The sequence below is a fragment of the Zea mays genome, chromosome 9, assembly GCF_902167145.1.
Source record: "Zea mays cultivar B73 chromosome 9, Zm-B73-REFERENCE-NAM-5.0, whole genome shotgun sequence".
In the NCBI taxonomy this organism is placed as follows: Eukaryota; Viridiplantae; Streptophyta; class Magnoliopsida; order Poales; family Poaceae; genus Zea; species Zea mays.
In genome coordinates this window covers 162,751,132-162,771,681 of record NC_050104.1, presented here as the reverse complement: position 1 = coordinate 162,771,681, position 20,550 = coordinate 162,751,132, and the positions used below count along the sequence as shown (strand labels likewise).

Sequence of the window (20,550 nt, the reverse complement as noted above, 5' to 3'; positions counted from 1 at the left end):
TTGGTCGTCGTAGGCCCTCGTCCTCGGGGAACCGTATTCTAAGTCTATGGGCAAGATGGCTTCGGCCCCATAGACTAGAAAGAACGGTGTGAAGCCCATGGCTCGGCTCGGCGTTGTCCTCAGGCTCCAAACCACCGAGGGGAGCTCCTTCATCCATCACTTGCCGAACTTGTTGAGGTCGTTGTAGATCCGCGGCTTGAGTCCTTGCAGAATCATGCCGTTGGCACGCTCTACTTGCCCATTCGTCATGGGGTGAGCCACGGCGGCCCAGTCCACCCGGATGTGGTGATCCTCGCAGAAGTCCAGGAACTTTCTGCCGGTGAACTGGGTGCCGTTGTCGGTGATGATGGAGTTCGGGACCCCAAAGCGATGGACGATGTTGGTGAAGAACGCCACCGCCTGCTCGGATCTGATGCTGTTTAGGGGTCGGACCTCGATCCACTTGGAGAATTTGTCGATGGCGACTAGCAGGTGCGTGTAGCCCCCGGGTGCCTTCTGCAAGGGGCCGACGAGGTCCAGACCCCACACAGCAAATAGCCAGGTGATGGGTATCGTCTGTAGAGCCTGAGTGGGCAGGTGGGTCTGCCTTGCGTAGAATTGACACCCCTGGCAGGTGCAGACAATTCTAGTGGCATAGGCCACCGCGGTCGGCCAGTAGAAACATTGTCGGAAGGCGTTTCCAACAAGGGCTCGGGGCGCCGCGTGATGACCGCAAGCCCCCGAGTGTATTTCTTGTAAGAGCTCCTGTCACACCCGGTTTTGAAGGTAAACCGAATGCGAACCATGTACGTGCCAGGATCAGAAATTCACGTACACAGCGATTACATAAATGACTCATCGTAGCACAATGCTTCGAATAACAGTAAAGATAAGTAATAATATGAAAGACTAGAGTCATTTACATAATATAATCAAAGTACACAGAACAGAAACGTAGCCAACGTAAATAAACCCACCACAGGCAGCTGACTGGGGGAGGTCGCTAGCCTACTCCTCGAACTCGTCGATGTCCTGGAACTCCTGGAGATCCGCCTCGACGCCTTCTTTACCTGAGCATAGATTGCACCAAAGGCAACCTGGTGTTTTGTGAAAGCAAGGGTGAGTACACATCAACGTACTCAGCAAATGTCCCGTTTGGCTGAGGTGGACTAGCTTTATGTGGGGTTAAGGTCAAAGCAGTTGCTTTTAGTTGGTCAGGTATTTATTATTAGTGGAAGCCAAGTTTTAGTAATAACCAACCCGTGAACCATTTCCTCATCGAGGAACATCATCATCATAGTCGAACCAAAACCATAAATATAACCATTGTATCTCAAATCATATGTATCTCTAATCAAAGAGGATCCCAAGGCCGCTCATAACCGTGAGCATGGCTGATATATCAGTTTCATTACCCTCTGCAGAGGTCGCACACTTTACCCATGAGCCGTGATTCCCATTTTGCCCGGGGATCATGACTCCCCATTGATCACTTCCTAGGTGGTCCGGCAGGGTATCACTACGTAGCCTTTACAAAGATTCCCTAGAGGTCATAGCCGCCCGTTAGGTTTCTCCAGTTTGATAAACACAGTACTTCTCCCCACAGGAGGGTGACTAACAAGAGCAAAACGAAAGAACCTCGGCACCCAGCCTCGGCAGAGCAAGCACTGTGCCTGGACCCCATTGACAGCACGACGGCGAAGCAACTGCACCTCTAGTTCCTCTAATTAATTAGCTAAGGGCATCCCATTTCACCCTCATGGTTGCACTGTTATCCCGGGTGGTCTCTCAACGAACAGGTCCTTACGGAGAGGTACTCAGGAAACAGCCTGAGCCCCCTAGAGTATCACAAGATCATCAATATCATCAGGATAACAGTATCGTATCATAAATAGTCACATCATGTTCATTGATTAAGTTAAGGCAATAGCAAAATGCTAACCATAATAACCCAAAAGGTCATCAAGGATAAGGTAAATATAAAGCTAGTCAATCCTTAGGTTTCAATTAAGTAATGCGGGATAGTGAATTATAAGTGAATAGGACATAATGGGTCAGAAGACACTTGCCTTCACCAAACAGATGCTCAGGGTGTTCAATGTTGTAGACCTCAAAAAGCTTGATCTCTTGGTCGCCAACGCTCGATCTTTGATCCCTTGAAGCTCGGAAACAGATCGCAATTCTGTTCGCGACGCAAAGCGAAGACAAACAGGCACAAGCAAACAAACATATATATGCATAAGAACATTACACCATGCCAAGGAGAACATAATAAAGCATGCAAAACGAAATAGAGTGTGTTACTACGGTCACGCGAGGAAAAAGAAATGCGATAGTCGGAGCTACGGTTGGGAAGTTGGCGCGTTAACGTTGAACAAGTATTAGCTATAACTTTTAGTTCAACTTTGTCAAATATAAATATTATACATCAGCCAGTTCAATTAATCTGCTACACTAACGGCTATCAGTTAAATAAATAATTTAATTAAAAAGAGAGATTCTAAGCGGGATGAATTTATGACACGTGAAACAGCACGACAGCGTGCAAACGACGCGCGGACACGCGCGACATAGCACGCTGACGATACACGAAACAGCGCGCGCGACGAGCGCGAACGTCGCGCCAACCAGCACGCCACCAAGTGCGAAACGACACGCGTGCCAGACGAGGAAAACTAAATAGGTGATGCGTTTATACCAAACCAATATTAAATAATTAAAAGCAGTTAAGTTAATATTAGTCATGTTAATATTTATTATAAAAGCGCAGTTGAACAGTACATATTTAATCTAATTGAAATATTAGTCTAATAAATATTAGTCGAGCGAACCTTAAGTTAATTATCTAACATATATGACCTGATGGATTAACGGTACTAACATGAGTGCTTATAAGCTAAAACAATTTATTATCACGCGCAGACGTCGTGCGACACACGTGATCGACAAGCGAGATACGCGTGAACAATGCGCGGCAAGGAGAGCGACATGTATAAATGGCACACACGACGCACGCAAACGACGTGTGACAACGTGTGCGAACAGCACGCATGACACGCGTGAACGACGCGCGACAACACGCGAATAACGCACGAACTAGACGCACGAACAACACGACGACAACGAGCGCCACATATGCGAACAACACGAGAGGCGAGTGCGAAAAGCACGAGCAGCACGTGCGACAACTCGCAAGCAATGCGCGGCTACATCGCAAGCTGTGAACTCGCAAACGCTACAACAAGGCGACGACGTGCGTGAACAGCGCGACGAGCGGGGAACCATTAACAGATGTCGTGTTTACAATGAACAAATGTTAAATAAACCACTAAATAAATATTTAGGTTGGCATGACTCATGTTAACGTTTATTTATACTTGCGCAAATTAAAATTATACATTAGTTTTGATTAGGTCACTACTTTAATAACCATCGGATAAACAAATGATCAATTAATTAGTTAAAAAAATGTGGCACGATATAATAATATTATTAACTCGTCGGTGACGATATTACGAAGCTCATGCAAATTGAACGAAGAGAATTGGATTTATAACGCAACATATATCAAATATTTAACACTTCGGGGATTTTAAGCGATGAGGCTAATTATTATTGCTAGCGGTTGGCCACACCTATGGTCTCACCAGACGTAGCCATAGAAGATCCCAAGCTTAGGATCACATGTGGCTAGCTTCTTCCCATTCTTTTTACAACCGCACGGACACGGCAAGGGGCTTTCTTCTTCGTTGAACAGCAGCATAGAAGAGAGAGAGGACCATCCATGGGACTCGGCAGGAGCTGCAGGAGCTAGACGAGGGCGGGTTCGGCTGAGGCAGCTAGCTGCGCTACCAGCAGGGGACACACACGCCCAGGCGTCATCGCGCCTGCCCATGGCTGGACGCACGAGCACTGCACAGGGGTGGGATGGATCCTGTCGCGCTGGGAAGTGGAGGCCAGGGGGCGAGGCGATGCCGGTGGGAGGGGACACTATCACGAGCATGCGTGGCGACCTGCGGAGCAGCAACGGTGAGGCTCGGCAAGCGCTGTGTTGATGCACGACGGCTGACGGCCATGGCCGGCACGGCTACATCTCTACAACACGGTGGCATAGCGGGCAAGGCAGGGTAGCAGACAGCAGCGCGGCGTTGGGGTGAGTGATAGCAGATCAACATCAAGACGAGGTCCGAGAAAAGAAATCAAACGACGCATGATATTTTCTCACCTCGAAACGGATCTCGACGGAGAATGTCGCGGCAACGGCTTAACGGAGCTCCGGCGCGGCGGGGAGTGAACACGGCAGTTCCCAAGAGCCGCAATTCTTGGGACGGAGGTTCGTGGCCGACGTCAGTTCTCCGGTGTGCTTGGTGCAGGGACAACGGCGATCTGCTCGGGGAGACTCGACATGCGGCAAGCGCGGCGGATATTGGTGAGAGAGGAGGCGACGTGGGCGTGAGCTGGCCGAGCGGGGCAGCGGCAGAAGCGCGGCTGGGCGGTTTTTTGTGTGTGCGCGGGGAAGCAGTTACAGGATAGGGGCAAAGATGACAGGCGACCCCTCGTCGCAGCAAAATAGCCATGGAGCAAATGCACGGCCACGGCGCAGCTGTGCGCTGCCGCTTGGGCGTGTGCTGCTCGCGCTAAAGGGGCACGCGTGGCATCAAGTGGCCGGCTGGGCCGAGCGGGGTGCCTGGGCCACGTTGCGCTGGGACATGCTGGGGCAGAGGTACGGGCGGCATGGGCAGTTGGCGTGCGCGGCTCGCCTGGCGTCCTCGCGACTGAGCACACGCGCGTGGGCTGGCGGGCCAGGCTGCATGCGATGCCTGCTTTTGGCTTCTTTGACCAAGGGAGTGGAGGGGTAGTTCGTGCATGGGAGAGGCACTGAATGCGCACGCTGTGCATGCCGCCATGCGCGATGGCTGCGGCCAGGCCGGTTACGTGAGTGGGGTGAGGAGAAAAAGAAATTTGTTTTCTTTTTTTTGATTTAGATATGAATATACATATATGTTTATATGAATATATTTATTTATATTAGATCATGCCCAGATAATTTAATTCGATAGTTTTTCCTTCTTCAGAGCGTGGACACCGCCAAGATCATTTTAGCAAACAGAGAGAAAATGTGCTTCGACACGAAATGCAATACACATATTTATTTAAAATAGCACTTGTAAATTTCATGTAAACTCCCTATTTAAATAAAAAAAAGAGGAAAAGAAAAGGTAACACCTGAATTTTGAGTATAGATCAAAGAAATTTTTATACCCCAAAATCCAGGGTGTTACGAATCTAACCCCCTTAACAGAATCTCGCCCCCGAGATTCAAGAAGAGGCTAGCAAGAACGACAAGGGTGGTTCCTAGGTTGTCCACGACTTCCTTGAGTTGACTTTGACTCTGCAAGCTTAGCTTGTGAATTGGTTCCTTTGACCATCAGATGCTCGAGATCGATTGATATAATTCTTGAGGGTCCCTTGGACCTATGGGTTAGGACCCACACACGCTTTCGCTGCACCACTTTAATCTTGTTGGCTGATGTTGATCGCATTGTCTTCATTGGGGTTAGCGGCTAACCCCCTTAACAGGAGCGTTGATACACACTTGATGAAGATGCTGCCGACTCTGATCTTGACTGATTAAGAGAGGTTGGAGGATACCAACCGGACGATGCAAGTAGATAGAATATATAGATAGAAAAGGTAAGCATAGATGGATTAAAGAGAGAAAAGGGGAAGCACCCAACTACCTAACTCTATGGCACTCACCTAGTGAATTGATGCCATTGCGGACCAAGGGCCACAACACATCAAAGAGGCAAATCGGTCATAACACAAAGACAAACAATACAAGCATACAACAACAAACATCTCGTTGCTACGCGTTAATGTTAGTTAGATGGTGGTCTTTCTTGAAGAGGGAATAACTACTTTCTAAGGTTGTCAAAGGAAGAGGAGAAGAACAATACGTGCAAGATAGGGGCACGAGCACCATAAAGTATGGAGTTAAAGCTAGCATTGTAAGCGACCAGTAAAAGGATACAACCAATGGCATAGTGGGCAAAACACTACTCTCGAGTTGAGATAGAAAAGGGGAGATTTCAAAAAGTAGACCTGAGATAAGCATCAAGGCAAGATCTAGTGATTACAAAGGTAAGGGTGATATCAAACAAAAGCTAAGACTTGCAATGCGACACAGGAAGAGGAAACGAATAAGAGCGAGATGGGTAAGACAACACTCTTGAAATGAAATGGGAGAGGAGGCTTTAAAATGCAGGTGCAAGATAAGCATCATGGTAAAGATCAAGGGATGACAAGGGTTAAGGTGATAACAGACCAAGACAACCAAGGATGTATTTTAGACAAAACTTGTGAGGCATCAAAGAAGGGGAAGCAATCAATGGTGAAGTAGGTGAGGCATTATCCTAAAACGGCGATGAAAAATAGGTGGCTTTAAAGGGTAGGTTCAAAGTAGGCATGTGGCAAGGGCATATGTATCACGAGGGTTTAAAGGTGATAACAGACAAGGATGTAGGAGAGGAGGTAAATGTGCATAAGAACCAAGAATATAAATACCACAAAGGATGGAGTTAAGACAAGACCTGAAAATGGAAAGGGAGAGGGTACGTCCATGGGCCAGATAGGTAAACTGCCACTCTCAAATTGAGGTGGAAGAGAGGAGATTTTTTTTCAAAGAGCAATAATAAAGATAAGTATCAAGGCAAGACCGATGGATGACAAGGTAATGGTGATAGCAAATAAAACACACAGCAAAGGATGGAATTAAGACAAAACTTGTAAGGTGATAAGAAGTGAAAAGAAATCAAGGGAGAGATAGGTAACTCACATCTCTCAAACTGGGTTGAAAGAAAGGGGAGACTTTTAAAGAATGGGTTCAAAGTAAACATTTAGGTAGAAGACCTCAATATTGCAAGGGTCAAAGGCGACAACAGACAAGGGTATGAGAGAAAAGATGAAGGCATTAGAGAGCCAGTGGTATGAGTACAACAAAGAATAGAGTTGTGCCCAAGCTTACACGCGGTAAAGAAGAGGATATAGCCAAGGGTGAGGTAAGTAAAACACTGCTCTCACATTGAGATAGGAGATTGGAGATTTTAGATAACAGACATAACGTAATCACAAGGTAGGATAGAGTGATGAGAAGGGTAAAGGAAATATCAAACAAAACACAACAGAGGATAGAGTTAAAAACTCGCAGGTGACAAAGAAGAGGATACGACCAAGGAAAAAAGTTGGTAAGTTACAACTCTCAGATTGAGATGGAAGAGAGGAGATTTTAAAGGGTAGGTATAAGATGAACATCAATGCAATATATAGAAGTGTCAAGGGTAAAGGTGGTAATAATGAAGAGCATAAGAAAGGATGGAGTTAAGGCAAGACTCACAAAATGGCGAAATGGAGAAAACAATCACGAGTAAGGTAGGTAAGGTTCCAATAGAATGGTTGAAGTAAAATAAAACATTACCGAGGGAAGTTATATGGAAACGATGAGATCATTAAGGATGTGAGGAATGGAACGATCGCTCATGGATCATGAAGAAACAAAGGTGGTCAAGAGTATGTAAACTGAAATGTTAAACAAACATTGGGGTACAAAGGTAAGCATTTATATAAAAAGTAAGAGTATGCAAGATTACGAAGGTGCGAGCATACCAAGACCAAGGGAGTACGAATTGCCGAAAGATAGCAACTTAACAACAGAATAGGAAAGGGTCTCAAAAGACAGGATGATCATGGACATATAAACTGAAGTGTTTAAGTAGGCAGTAGAAATTCAGAGGTAAGTACTTGAAACAAGAGTACTAAAGGAATACAAGCATGTCAATACCAAAGGACTAGAGTTTGCTAGATAGTAGCAATTTAATGACGAAAGAGAAAAGAATCCCAAAAAGACAAGAAGGTTATGGTCAGGAGGCATCTACAAAGATGACGCAAGCACAAGGGTGAGATCAGATCTAATAGATTGAGAGAAGTATAGACCATACTAGAATAAAATACTTTTTGGCAAGGGGGCATATAGGAGCACAACATAGAATTAGTCGAGGTGACTAATATTTTGAAGCAAAATCAAGGATGAGATGAAGTAATAATCAATAAGTCCTTAAAACGGCCAATGCTACTCTAGGTCAGCGGTCCTACAGTCAGCACGGCTTTGATACCACTTATGTCACACCCGGTTTTGAAGGTAAACCGAATGCGAACCATGTACGTGCCAGGATCAGAAATTCACGTACACAGCGATTACATAAATGACTCATCGTAGCACAATGCTTCAAATAACAGTAAAGATAAGTAATAATATGAAAGACTAGAGTCATTTACATAATATAATCAAAGTACACAGAACAGAAACGTAGCCAACGTAAATAAACCCACCACAGGCAGCTGACTGGGGGAGGTCGCTAGCCTACTCCTCGAACTCGTCGATGTCCTGGAACTCCTGGAGATCCGCCTCGACGCCTTCTTTACCTGAGCATAGATTGCACCAAGGGCAACCTGGTGTTTTGTGGAAGCAAGGGTGAGTACACATCAACGTACTCAGCAAATGTCCCGTTTGGCTGAGGTGGACTAGCTTTATGTGGGGTTAAGGTCAAAGCAGTTGCTTTTAGTTGGTCAGGTATTTATTATTAGTGGAAGCCAAGTTTTAGTAATAACCAACCCGTGAACCATTTCCTCATCGAGGAACATCATCATCATAGTCGAACCAAAACCATAAATATAACCATTGTATCTCAGATCATATGTATCTCTAATCAAAGAGGATCCCAAGGCCGCTCATAACCGTGAGCACGGCTGATATATCAGTTTCATTGCCCTCTGCAGAGGTCGCACACTTTACCCATGAGCCGTGATTCCCATTTTGCCCGGGGATCATGACTCCCCATTGATCACTTCCTAGGTGGTCCGGCAGGGTATCACTACGTAGCCTTTACAAAGATTCCCTAGAGGTCATAGCCGCCCGTTAGGTTTCTCCAGTTTGATAAACACAGTACCTCTCCCCGTAGGAGGGTGACTAACAAGAGCAAAACGAAAGAACCTCGGCACCCAGCCTCGACAGAGCAAGCACTATGCCTGGACCCCATTGACGGCACGACAGCGAAGCAACTACACCTCTAGTTCCTCTAATTAATTAGCTAAGGGCATCCCATTTCACCCTCATGGTTGCACTGTTATCCTGGGTGGTCTCTCAACGAACAGGTCCTTACGGAGAGGTACTCAGGAAACAGCCTGAGCCCCCTAGAGTATCACAAGATCATCAATATCATCAGGATAACAGTATCGTATCATAAATAGTCACATCATGTTCATTGATTAAGTTAAGGCAATAGCAAAATGCTAACCATAATAACCCAAAAGGTCATCAAGGATAAGGTAAATATAAAGCTAGTCAATCCTTAGGTTTCAATTAAGTAATGCGGGATAGTGAATTATAAGTGAATAGGACATAATGGGTCAGAGGACACTTGCCTTCACCAAACAGATGCTCAGGGTGTTCAATGTTGTAGACCTCAAAAAGCTTGATCTCTTGGTCGCCAACGCTCGATCTTTGATCCCTTGAAGCTCGGAAACAGATCGCAATTCTGTTCGCGACGCAAAGCGAAGACAAACAGGCACAAGCAAACAAACATATATATGCATAAGAACATTACACCATGCCAAGGAGAACATAATAAAGCATGCAAAACGAAATAGAGCGTGTTACTATGGTCACGCGAGGAAAAAGAAATGCGATAGTCGGAGCTACGGTTGGGAAGTTGGCGCGTTAATGGTGAACAAGTATTAGCTATAACTTTTAGTTCAACTTTGTCAAATATAAATATTATACATCAGCCAGTTCAATTAATCTGCTACACTAACGGCTATCAGTTAAATAAATAATTTAATAAAAAAGAGAGATTCTAAGCGGGATAAATTTATGACACGTGAAACAGCACGACAGCGTGCAAACGACGCGCGGACACGCGCGACGTAGCACGCTGACGATACACGAAACAGCGCGCGCGACGAGCGCGAACGTCGCGCCAACCAGCACGCCACCAAGTGCGGAACGACACGCGTGCCAGACGAGGAAAACTAAATAGGTGATGCGTTTATACCAAACCAATATTAAATAATTAAAAGCAGTTAAGTTAATATTAGTCATGTTAATATTTATTATAAAAGCGCAGTTGAACAGTACATATTTAATCTAATTGAAATATTAGTCTAATAAATATTAGTCGAGCGAACCTTAAGTTAATTATCTAACATATATGACCTGATGGATTAACGGTACTAATATGAGTGCTTATAAGCTAAAACAATTTATTATCACGCGCAGACGCCGTGCGACACACGTGATCGACAAGCGAGATACGCGTGAACAATACGCGGCAAGGCGAGCGACATGTATAAATGGCACACACGACGCACGCAAACGACGTGTGACAACATGTGCGAACAGCACGCATGACACGCGTGAACGACGCGCGACAACACGCGAATAACGCACGAACTAGACGCACGAACAACACGACGACAACGAGCGCCACATATGCGAACAGCACGAGAGGCGAGTGCGAAAAGCACGAGCAGCACGTGCGACAACTCGCAAGCAATGCGCGGCTACATCGCAAGCTGTGAACTCGCAAACGCTACAACAAGGCGACGACGTGCGTGAACAGCGCGACGAGCGGGGAACCATTAACAGATGTCGTGTTTACAATGAACAAATGTTAAATAAACCACTAAATAAATATTTAGGTTGGCATGACTCATGTTAACGTTTATTTATACTTGCACAAATTAAAATTATACATTAGTTTTGATTAGGTCACTACTTTAATAACCATCGGATAAACAAATGATCAATTAATTAGTTAAAAAAATGTGGCACGATATAATAATATTATTAACTCGTCGGTGACGATATTACGAAGCTCATGCAAATTGAACGAAGAGAATTGGATTTATAACGCAACATATATCAAATATTTAACACTTCGGGGATTTTAAGCGATGCGGCAAATTATTATTGCTAGCGGTTGGCCACACCTATGGTCTCACCAGACGTAGCCATAGAAGATCCCAAGCTTAGGATCACATGTGGCTAGCTTCTTCCCATTCTTTTTACAACCGCACGGACACGGCAAGGGGCTTTCTTCTTCGTTGAACAGCAGCATAGAAGAGAGAGAGGACCATCCATGGGACTCGGCAGGAGCTGCAGGAGCTAGACGAGGGCGGGTTCGGCTGAGGCAGCTAGCTGCGCTACCAGCAGGGGACACACACGCCCAGGCGTCATCGCGCCTGCCCATGGCTGGACGCACGAGCACTGCACAGGGGTGGGATGGATCCTGTCGCGCTGGGAAGTGGAGGCCAGGGGGCGAGGCGATGCCGGTGGAAGGGGACACTATCACGAGCATGCGTGGCGACCTGCGGAGCAGCAACGGTGAGGCTCGGCAAGCGCTGTGTTGATGCACGACGGTTGACGGCCATGGCCGGCACGGCTACATCTCTACAACACGGTGGCATAGCGGGCAAGGCAGGGTAGCAGACAGCAGCGCGGCGTTGGGGTGAGTGATAGCAGATCAACATCAAGACGAGGTCCGAGAAAAGAAATCAAACGACGCATGATATTTTCTCACCTCGAAACGGATCTCGACGGAGAATGTCACGGCAACGGCTTAACGGAGCTCCGGCGCGGCGGGGAGTGAACACGGCAGTTCCCAAGAGCCGCAAGTCTTGGGACGGAGGTTCGTGGCCGACGTCAGTTCTCCGGTGTGCTTGGTGCAGGGACAACGGCGATCTGCTCGGGGAGACTCGACATGCGGCAAGCGCGGCGGATATTGGTGAGAGAGGAGGCGACGTGGGCGTGAGCTGGCCGAGCGGGGCAGCGGCAGAAGCGCGGCTGGGCAGTTTTTTGTGCGCGCGCGGGGAAGCAGTTACAGGATAGGGGCAAAGATGACAGGCGACCCCTCGTCGCAGCAAAATAGCCATGGAGCAAATGCACGGCCACGGCGCAGCTGTGCGCTGCCGCTTGGGCGTGTGCTGCTCGCGCTAAAGGGGCACGCGCGGCGTCAAGTGGCCGGCTGGGCCGAGCGGGGTGCCTGGGCCACGACGCGCTGGGACATGCTGGGGCAGAGGTACGGGCGGCATGGGCAGTTGGCATGCGCGGCTCGCCTGGCGTCCTCGCGACTGAGCACACGCGCGTGGGCTGGCGGGCCAGGCTGCATGCGATGCCTGCTTTTGGCTTCTTTGACCAAGGGAGTGGAGGGGTAGTTCGTGCATGGGAGAGGCACTGAATGCGCACGCTGCGCATGCCGCCATGCGCGATGGCTGCGGCCAGACCGGTTACGTGAGTGGGGTGAGGAGAAAAAGAAATTTGTTTTCTTTTTTTTTGATTTAGATATGAATATACATATATGTTTATATGAATATATTTATTTATATTAGATCATGCCCAGATAATTTAATTCGATAGTTTTTCCTTCTTCAGAGCGTGGACACCGCCAAGATCATTTTAGCAAACAGAGAGAAAATGTGCTTCGACACGAAATGCAATACACATATTTATTTAAAATAGCACTTGTAAATTTCATGTAAACTCCCTGTTTAAATAAAAAAAAGAGGAAAAGAAAAGGTAACACCTGAATTTTGAGTATAGAGCAAAGAAGTTTTTATACCCCAAAATCCAGGGTGTTACAGCTCCTGGCCTTCGGCGATGGATATGCATCGCTGGAGGATGCCTGAGGGGCTGCGGTGGTAGAGCTCCTTCCCGTCCCCCAGCAAGATGAACGACTTGGCGCGCCGCGCCAACCGCCGAGCTTCGGCTCGGTCGAGGGGTAGCTCTCCTCGGTGGAGATATTGCAGGTACGGGGTCTGCCAATTTCGATTAGGCGCTCCGCTCCTCCTCGACGCGCAGTGCCTCACCCTCGGGGGCCGAGGGTGCCTCGGGCTGGGCCGAGGCCTTCTCGGGCTCGGGCGCGTCGTCGGTCTTGACGGAGGGTTGATGCAGGTCTCGGGAGAAGACGTCCGGGGGAACCGTTGTCTGCCCCAAGGCTATCTTAGCCAGCTCATCCACAGTCTCGTTGTATCGTCGGGCGATGTGGTTGAGCTCGAGCCCGTAGAACTTGTCCTCCTGGCGCCGAACCTCATCGTAGTAGGCTTCCATCTTCGGGTCGCGGCAGTGGGAGTTCTTCATGACTTGGTCAATGACGAGCTGCGAGTCACCGCGAGCGTCGAGGCGTCGGACCCCTAGCTCGATGGTGATGCGCAACCCGTTGACCAGAGCCTCGTACTCAGCCACATTATTGGACGCCGGGAAGTGGAGGCGTAGCACGTAGCATAGGTGCTTTCCGAGGGGCGAGATGAAGAGCAGGCCCGCGCCTGCCCCTGTCTTCATCAGCGACCCGTCGAAAAACATGGTCCAGAGTTCCGGTTGGATCGGAGCTGTCGGGAGCTGGGTATCGACCCATTCAGCCACAAAGTCTGCCAAGACTTGGGACTTGATGGCCTTCCGAGGGGCGAACGAGATTGTCTCGCCCATGATTTCCATTGCCCACTTTGCAATCCTACCCGAGGCCTCTCGGCACTGGATGATCTCCCCCAGGGGGAAAGATGACACCACAGTCACCGGATGAGACTCGAAGTAGTGTCGCAACTTCCACCACGTACAACAGCTTCTGAATTTGTGGGTAGCAGATCTTGGTTTCGGACAGTACCTCACTGATGAAGTAGACTGGCCTCTGGACGGGCAATGCATGCCCCTCTTCTCGTCTCTCAACCACGATCGCGGCGCTGACCACCTGAGTGGTAGCGGCGACGTAGATCAAGAGGGCTTCTCCGGCAGCGGGGGGCACCAAGATGGGCGCGTTCGTGAGGAGCGCCTTCAGGTTCCCGAGGGCTTCCTCAGCCTCAGGGGTCCAAGTGAAGCACTCGGCCTTTCTTAAGAGGCGGTACAGAGGCAGGCCTCTTTCGCCGAGGCGCGAGATGAAACGGCTCAGAGCCGCAAGGCATCCCGTGACCCTCTGTACGCCTTTCAAGTCCTTGATGGGCCCCATGTTGGTGATGGCCGCGATTTTCTCCGGGTTGGCCTCGATGCCCCGCTCGGAGACGATGAACCCCAAGAGCATGCCTCGGGGGACTCCGAAGACGCACTTCTCAGGATTGAGTTTTACGCCTTTCGCCTTGAGACACCGGAATGTCGCTTCAAGGTCGGAAAGGAGGTCAGAGGCTTTCCTCGTCTTGACTACGATGTCATCGACGTAAGCCTCGACCGTTCGACCAATGTGTTCGCCGAACACGTGGTTCATGCACCTTTGGTATGTCGCACCCCGCATTCCTCAAACCAAACGACATGGTAACATAACAGTACATGCCGAAAGGTGTGATGAAAGAAGTCGCGAGCTGGTCGGACTCTTTCATCCTGATTTGGTGATACCTTGAGTAGGCATCGAGGAAAGACAGGGTTTCGCACCCAGCAGTGGAATCCACAATTTAATCGATGCGAGGCAGAGGGTAGGGAACTTTTGGACATGCTTTGTTTAGACCAGTGTAGTCTACACACATCCGCCATTTCCCTCCTTTCTTTCTCATAAGCACAGGGTTGGCGAGCCATTCGGGATGGAATACCTCTTTGATGAACCCCGCCGCCATTAGCTTGTGGATCTCCTCGCCTATGGCTCTGCGCTTTTCTTCGTCGAATCGACGCAGAGGCTGCTTCACGGGTCGGGCTCCAGCTCGGATATCCAGCGAGTGCTCGGCGACATCCCTCGATATGCCGGGCATGTCCGAGGGACTCCACGCGAAAACGTCGGCGTTTACGCGGAGAAAGTCGACGAGCACTGCTTCCTATTTGGGATCGAGCTCGGAGCCGATCCGGATCTGCTTGGAGGCGTCGTTGCTGGGGTCAAGAGGGACGGCCTTAACCGTCTCCGGTGGCTCGAAGTTGCCGGCATGGCGCTTCACGTCTAGCGCCTCCTTGGAGAGGCTCTCCAGGTCGGCGATGAGGGCCTCGGATTCGGCGAGGGCCTCGGCGTACTCCACGCACTCCACGTCGCGTTCGTACGCGTGTCGGTACGTGGGGCCGACGGTGACGACCCCGTTGGGGCCCGACATCTTGAGCTTGAGGTAGGTGTAGTTGGGGACGGCCATGAACTTGGCGTAGCATGGCCTCCCAACACTGCGTGGTAGGTTCCTCGGAACCCGACCACCTCGAACGTGAGGGTTTCCCTTCGGAAGTTGGAGGGAGTCCCAAAGCAGACGGGTAGATCGAGTTGTCCGAGGGGCTGGACGCGTTTCCCAGGGATGATCCCGTGGAAAGGCGCCGCGCCTGCCCGGACCGAGGATAGATCGATCCGCAGGAGCCCGAGGGTCTCGGCGTAGATGATGTTGAGGTTGCTGCCTCCGTCCACGAGGACCTTGGTGAGCCTGACGTTGCCGATGATGGGGTCGACAACGAGCGGGTATTTCCCCGAACTCGGCACGCGGTCGGGGTGGTCGCCCTGGTCGAAGGTGATGGGCTTGTCGGACCAGTCTAGGTAGACTGGCGCCGCCACCTTTACCGAGCAGACCTCCCGACGCTCTTGCTTGCGGAGCCAAGCCGAGGCGTTCGCCACTTGCCCACCGTAGATCATGAAGCAGTCATAGACCTCGGGTAACTCTCCTGCCTTGCGATCCTCCTTCTTAGCGTCGTCGTGGGCCCTGCCACCTTCCGCAGGTGGCCCGGCCTTGTGAAAGTAGCGCCGAAGCATGGCGCATTCCTCAAGGGTGTGCTTGACGGGCCCTTGATGATAGGGGCACGACTCCTTGAGCATCTTGTCGAAGAGATTGGCGCCTCCGGGAGGTTTCCGAGGGTTCTTGTACTCAGCGGCAGCGACAAGGTCCGCGTCGGCGGCATCGCGTTTCGCTTGCGACTTCTTCTTGCCTTTCTTCTTGGTGCCGCGCTGAGGGGACGCCTCGGGGACATCTTCCGGCTAGCGGCCCTGGGGCTGCTTGTCTTTCCGGAAGATGGCCTCAACCGCCTCCTGGCCAGAGGCGAACTTGGTGGCGATGTCCATCAGCTCGCTCGCCCTAGTGGGGGTCTTGCGACCCAGCTTGCTCACCAGGTTGCGGCAGGTGGTGCCGGCGAGGAACGCACCGATGACATCCGAGTCGGTGACGTTGGGCAGCTCGGTGCGCTGCTTCGAGAATCGCCGGATGTAGTCCCGGAGAGACTCTCCCGGCTGCTGGCGGCAGCTTCGGAGATCCCAGGAGTTCCCAGGGCGCACGTACGTGCCCTGGAAGTTGTCGGCGAAGGCTTGGACCAGGTCGTCCCAGTTGGAGATCTGCCCCGGAGGCAAATGCTCCAGCCAGGCTCGAGCGGTGTCAGAGAGGAACAGGGGGAGGTTGCGGATGATGAGGTTGTCATCGTCCGTTCCACCCAGGTGGCAGGCCAGCCGGTAGTCCGCGAGCCACAGTTCCGGCCTCGTCTCCCCTGAGTACTTTGTGATAGTAGTCGAGGTTCGGAACTGGGTCGGGAACGGCGCCCGTCGTATGGCCCGGCTGAAAGTCTGTGGACCGGGTGGTTCGGGCGAGGGACTCCGATCCTCCCCGCTGTCGTAGCATCCCCCACGCCTGGGGTGGTAGCCTCGGCGCACCTTCTCGTCGAGGTGGGCTCGACGGTTGCGGTGATGGTGCTCGTTGCCGAGGCGACCCGGGGCCGCAGGCGCTGTGTTGCGCGTGCACCCGGTGTGTACCGAGGCTTCCCGCATGAATCGGGAAGTCACGGCGCGATGCTCCGAGGGGTAGCCCTGCCTTCGGGAGGCAGAGCTTTCGGCCCGTCGGACCGCGGCATCCTCCAGGAGATTCTTGAGCTCTCCCTGGATACGCCGCCCCTCGGTGGTTGATGGTTTCGGCATCGCGCGGAGAAGTATTGCCGCTACAGCCAGGTTCTGGCCGACCCCACTGGAAGCCGGTGGCGGCCTTGCCCTGACATCGTTGGCGATGCGGTGCTGGATGCCCTGGGGTAGATGACGCGCTTCTCCGGCCGGAGGTTGGCCTGCCCATTCCTGCCTGATGTCCCCGCGGAACGGCTCAAGTGTTCCTGCTCCCTCGTCGAGCCTGGCCTGCATCTCGCGGATTTGCTCGAGCTGTGAGTCCTGACCCCCCGCAGGGACTGGGACCACAGCTAGCTCCCGAAGGATGTCAACGCGAGGCGCAGGCCTAGGGGGATCACCGTTTTCCGGTATACCGAGATGGTTGCCTTCGCCGGGACCCCCTAGATCGATGTGGAAACATTCACGACTTGGGCCGCAGTCCTCATCGCCGAAGCTACGGCTACCGTCGGAACAATCGGAAAAGGCAGTAGTCGCATGCAGTCATGAAGTCCCGCATGGCACTGGGGTTACCAAGTCCGGAGAAATCACAAGACGGCTGTCAGCCGGTACCAGGGTGACCGCATACCGTACCCCGGAGGGTTTGGACTCGCCTCTATGAAAGCGTCCACCGAAACGAAGTCGCTTGGTGGGTCGAGGCTGAATCCAAAAGGCTCGAGATGGGAATCGGTCGGTACCTCTTGGTCGACGGGCGGTGACGAAGTCACGTCAGGGGCAGACTGCACCGTCGTCTCAGGTACGAGGGTGACGCCCAGCAAGTCCTTCGCGAGCGTGCTGGCGTCGTCCGTCCGCTTGGAGTTGGCGTGTTGCGGGGAAACGTCGCTCATCTTTGTCTCAGACGCGAGGTTGATGCCCGACGTGTCCCCCGTTGGGGCGCCGGCGCCGTCGACTCACTCGACAGCCGATGAGGTGCCGCCTCCTGCTTGGCCTTGGTTGCCCCGCCTCCTCCTTCGTCGGCGGGGGAGGCGACGGGACAAGCCCGAATGTTGTTCTTCCGCCATGTGGGGAAGACGTCGTCGATTCCGCCGCCGGCGGGCGGGTTGTCGGCCGCCATTGTCGCTGTCGCGCGGCGGGAGAAGGAGTATCATGTCGTAGCTGCCGTCGAGGGACATGAACTCAAGGCTCCCGAAACGGAGCACCGTTCCAGGCTGGAAAGGTTGCTGGTGACTACCCATCTGGAGCTTGACGGGAAGCTGTTCGTCAACACGCAGCAGGCCCCTACCTAGTGCGCCAACTGTCGGCGTTTCGACCCCGGGGGGTCCCTGGACCGACGAGTAAATTGTCGCCGCGTGCCCCAGCCCAGATGGGTCGGCGCGAGATGGAGCGCGAAGGGGGAAAAGCCGGAGGGAGACAGGCGTAAAAGGGGAAACCCACGGCCTTCGTGTTTGTCCCGCGCCCAGGTCGGGTGCGCTTGCAGTAGGGGGTTACAAGCGTCCGCGCGGGAGGGAGCGAGAGGCTTGTGCGTGCGCCGTCCCGTCCTTCCCCGCGCGGCCAACCCTCTATAAGAGGGCCCTGGACCTTCCTTTTATAAGCGTAAGGAGAGGGTCTAGGTGTATAATGGGAGATGTAGCAGTGTGCTAACGTGTCTAGCAGAGAGGAGCTAGTGCCCTAAGTACATGCCGTCGTGGCAGCCGGAGAGGTTTTGACACCCTGTTCATGAGATGTCGTGGCCGTCGGAGGAGCGCTGGAGCCTGGCGGAAGGACAGCTGTCGGGGCTGTCGAGTCCTTGCTGACGTCTCCTTGCTTCCGTAAGGGGGCTGAGAGCCGTCGTCGTCATGGAGCACGCGGGGCGCCATCATTATTTGCTTTGCTGGGGCGAGCTAGATGGGACACCGGTCTTGTTCCCCGTAGCCAGAGCTAGCTAGGGGTAAGGCAATGATGGCCCCTCCTGCGACGTGGTCGGTCCGAGCCCTGGGTCGGGCGAGGCGGAGGCTCCTCCGAGGTCGAGGTCGAGTCTGTCTTCCGAGGTCGAGGTCGAGTCCGAGCCCCTGGGTCGGGCGAGGAGGAGACCGTCGGCTGAGGCCAGGACCGAGTCCGAGCCCTGGGGTCGGGCGAGGCGGAGTTCGTCGTCTTCCGGGGCCGAGGCCGAGTCCGAGCCCTGGGGTCGGGCGAGGCGGAGTTCGTCGTCTTCCGGGGCTGAGGCCGAGTCTGAGCCCTAGGGTCGGGCGAGGTGGAGTTCGTCGTCTTCCGGGGCCGAGGTCGAGTCCGAGCCCTAGGGTCGGGCGAGGCGGAGTGATAGTCGCCTAGAGGGGGGGTGAATAGGGCGAAACTGAAATTTACAAATATAAACACAACTATAAGCCGGGGTTAGCGTTAGTAATAAAGAAACGAGTCCGCGAGAGAGGGCGCAAAGCAAATCTCAAGCGAATGAGCAAGTGAGACACGGAGATTTGTTTTACCGAGGTTCGGTTCTTGCAAACCTACTCCTCGTTGAGGAGGCCACAAAGGCCGGGTCTCTTTCAACCCTTCCCTCTCTCAAACGGTCCCACGGACCGAGTGAGCTTCTCTTCTCAAATCAAAGCCGGGAACAAAACTTCCCCGCAAGGGCCACCACACAATTGGTGCCTCTTGCCTTGATTACAATGGAGTTGTGATCTCAAGAACAAGTGAGAAAGAAAAGAAGCAATCCAAGCGCAAGAGCTCAAATGAACACGGCAAATCACTCTCACTAGTCACTAGGGCTTTGTGTGGAATTGGAGAGGATTTGATCTCTTTAGTGTGTCTAGAATTGAATGCTAGAGCTCTTGTAGTAGTTGAGAAGTGGAAAACTTGGATGCAATGAATGGTGGGGTGGTTGGGGTATTTATAGCTCCAACCACCAAATGTGGCCGTTAGGAGGCTGTCTGCTCGATGGCGCACCGGACAGTCCGGTGCACACCGGACAGTCCGGTGCCCCCTGCCACGTCATCACTGCCGTTGGATTCTGACCGTTGGAGCTTCTGACTTGTGGGCCCGCCTGGGTGTCCGGTGCACACCGGACAGGTACTGTTTGATGTCCGGTGTGCCAGCATGGGCGATTCTGACTTCTGCGCGCGCAGAGGGCGCATTAAATGCGCGGCAGAGAGCCGTTGGCGCGGAGATGACCGTTGCTTCGGAGGCGCACCGGACAGTCCGGTGCACACCGGACAGTCCGGTGCACACCGGACAGTCCGGTGAATTTTAGCGGGCTAGCCGTTGGCGTTTCCCGAAGCTGGCGAGTTCCTGAGGCCGACCTCCCTTGGCGCACCGGACACTGTCCGGTGTACACCGGACAGTCCGGTGAATTATAGCCGAGTCGCCCTGGAAATTCCCGAAGGTGGCGAGTTTGAGTCTGAGTCCCCTGGTGCACCGGACAGGTACTGTTCACTGTCCGGTGGCACACCGGACAGTCCGGTGCGCCAGACCAGGGGTGCCTTCGGTTGCCCCTTTGCTCCTTTATTGAATCCAAAACTTGGTCTTTTTATTTGCTGAGGGTGAACCTTTTACACCTGTATAATCTATACACTTGAGCAAACTTAGTTAGTCCAAAGATTTATGTTGGGCAATTCAATCACCAAAATTATTTAGGACTAGGTGTAAGCCTAATTCCCTTTCAATCTCCCCCTTTTTGGTGATTGATGCCAACACAAACCAAAGCAAATATAGAAGTGCATAATTGAACTAGTTTGCATAATGTAAGTGTAAAGGTTGCTTGGAATTTAGCCAATATAACTACTTACAAGATATG

General features: G+C 51.9%; 1 protein-coding gene across 1 annotated transcript; it reads right to left on the bottom strand.

Annotated features, from left to right (window-relative positions):
* Window positions 1–857: 857 nt before the first annotated feature.
* LOC109942682 (uncharacterized) lies at window positions 858–4,621 on the bottom strand. Its single transcript, XM_020544828.3, has 3 exons — window positions 4,205–4,621; window positions 2,049–2,161; window positions 858–1,076 (listed from the first exon to the last, which is right to left on the bottom strand). The coding sequence occupies exons 1-3, from the start codon at window positions 4,554–4,556 to the stop codon at window positions 912–914; spliced, it is 630 nt and encodes a 209-aa protein (XP_020400417.2). The 5' UTR covers window positions 4,557–4,621; the 3' UTR covers window positions 858–911.
* Window positions 4,622–20,550: the final 15,929 nt, after the last annotated feature.

Excerpts from the sequence above, each read along its gene's own strand:
- LOC109942682 (XM_020544828.3), bottom strand. The coding sequence starts at position 4,556 with ATGGCTATTTTGCTGCGACGAGGGGTCGCCTGTCATCTTTGCCCCTAT. Across the intron at positions 2,162-4,204 it reads CCGTCGAGATCCGTTTCGAG|AATTGCGATCTGTTTCCGAG; the intron begins GTGAGAAAATAT and ends CGTCGCGAACAG. Across the intron at positions 1,077-2,048 it reads TGAGCATCTGTTTGGTGAAG|GTTGCCTTTGGTGCAATCTA; the intron begins GCAAGTGTCTTC and ends ACAAAACACCAG.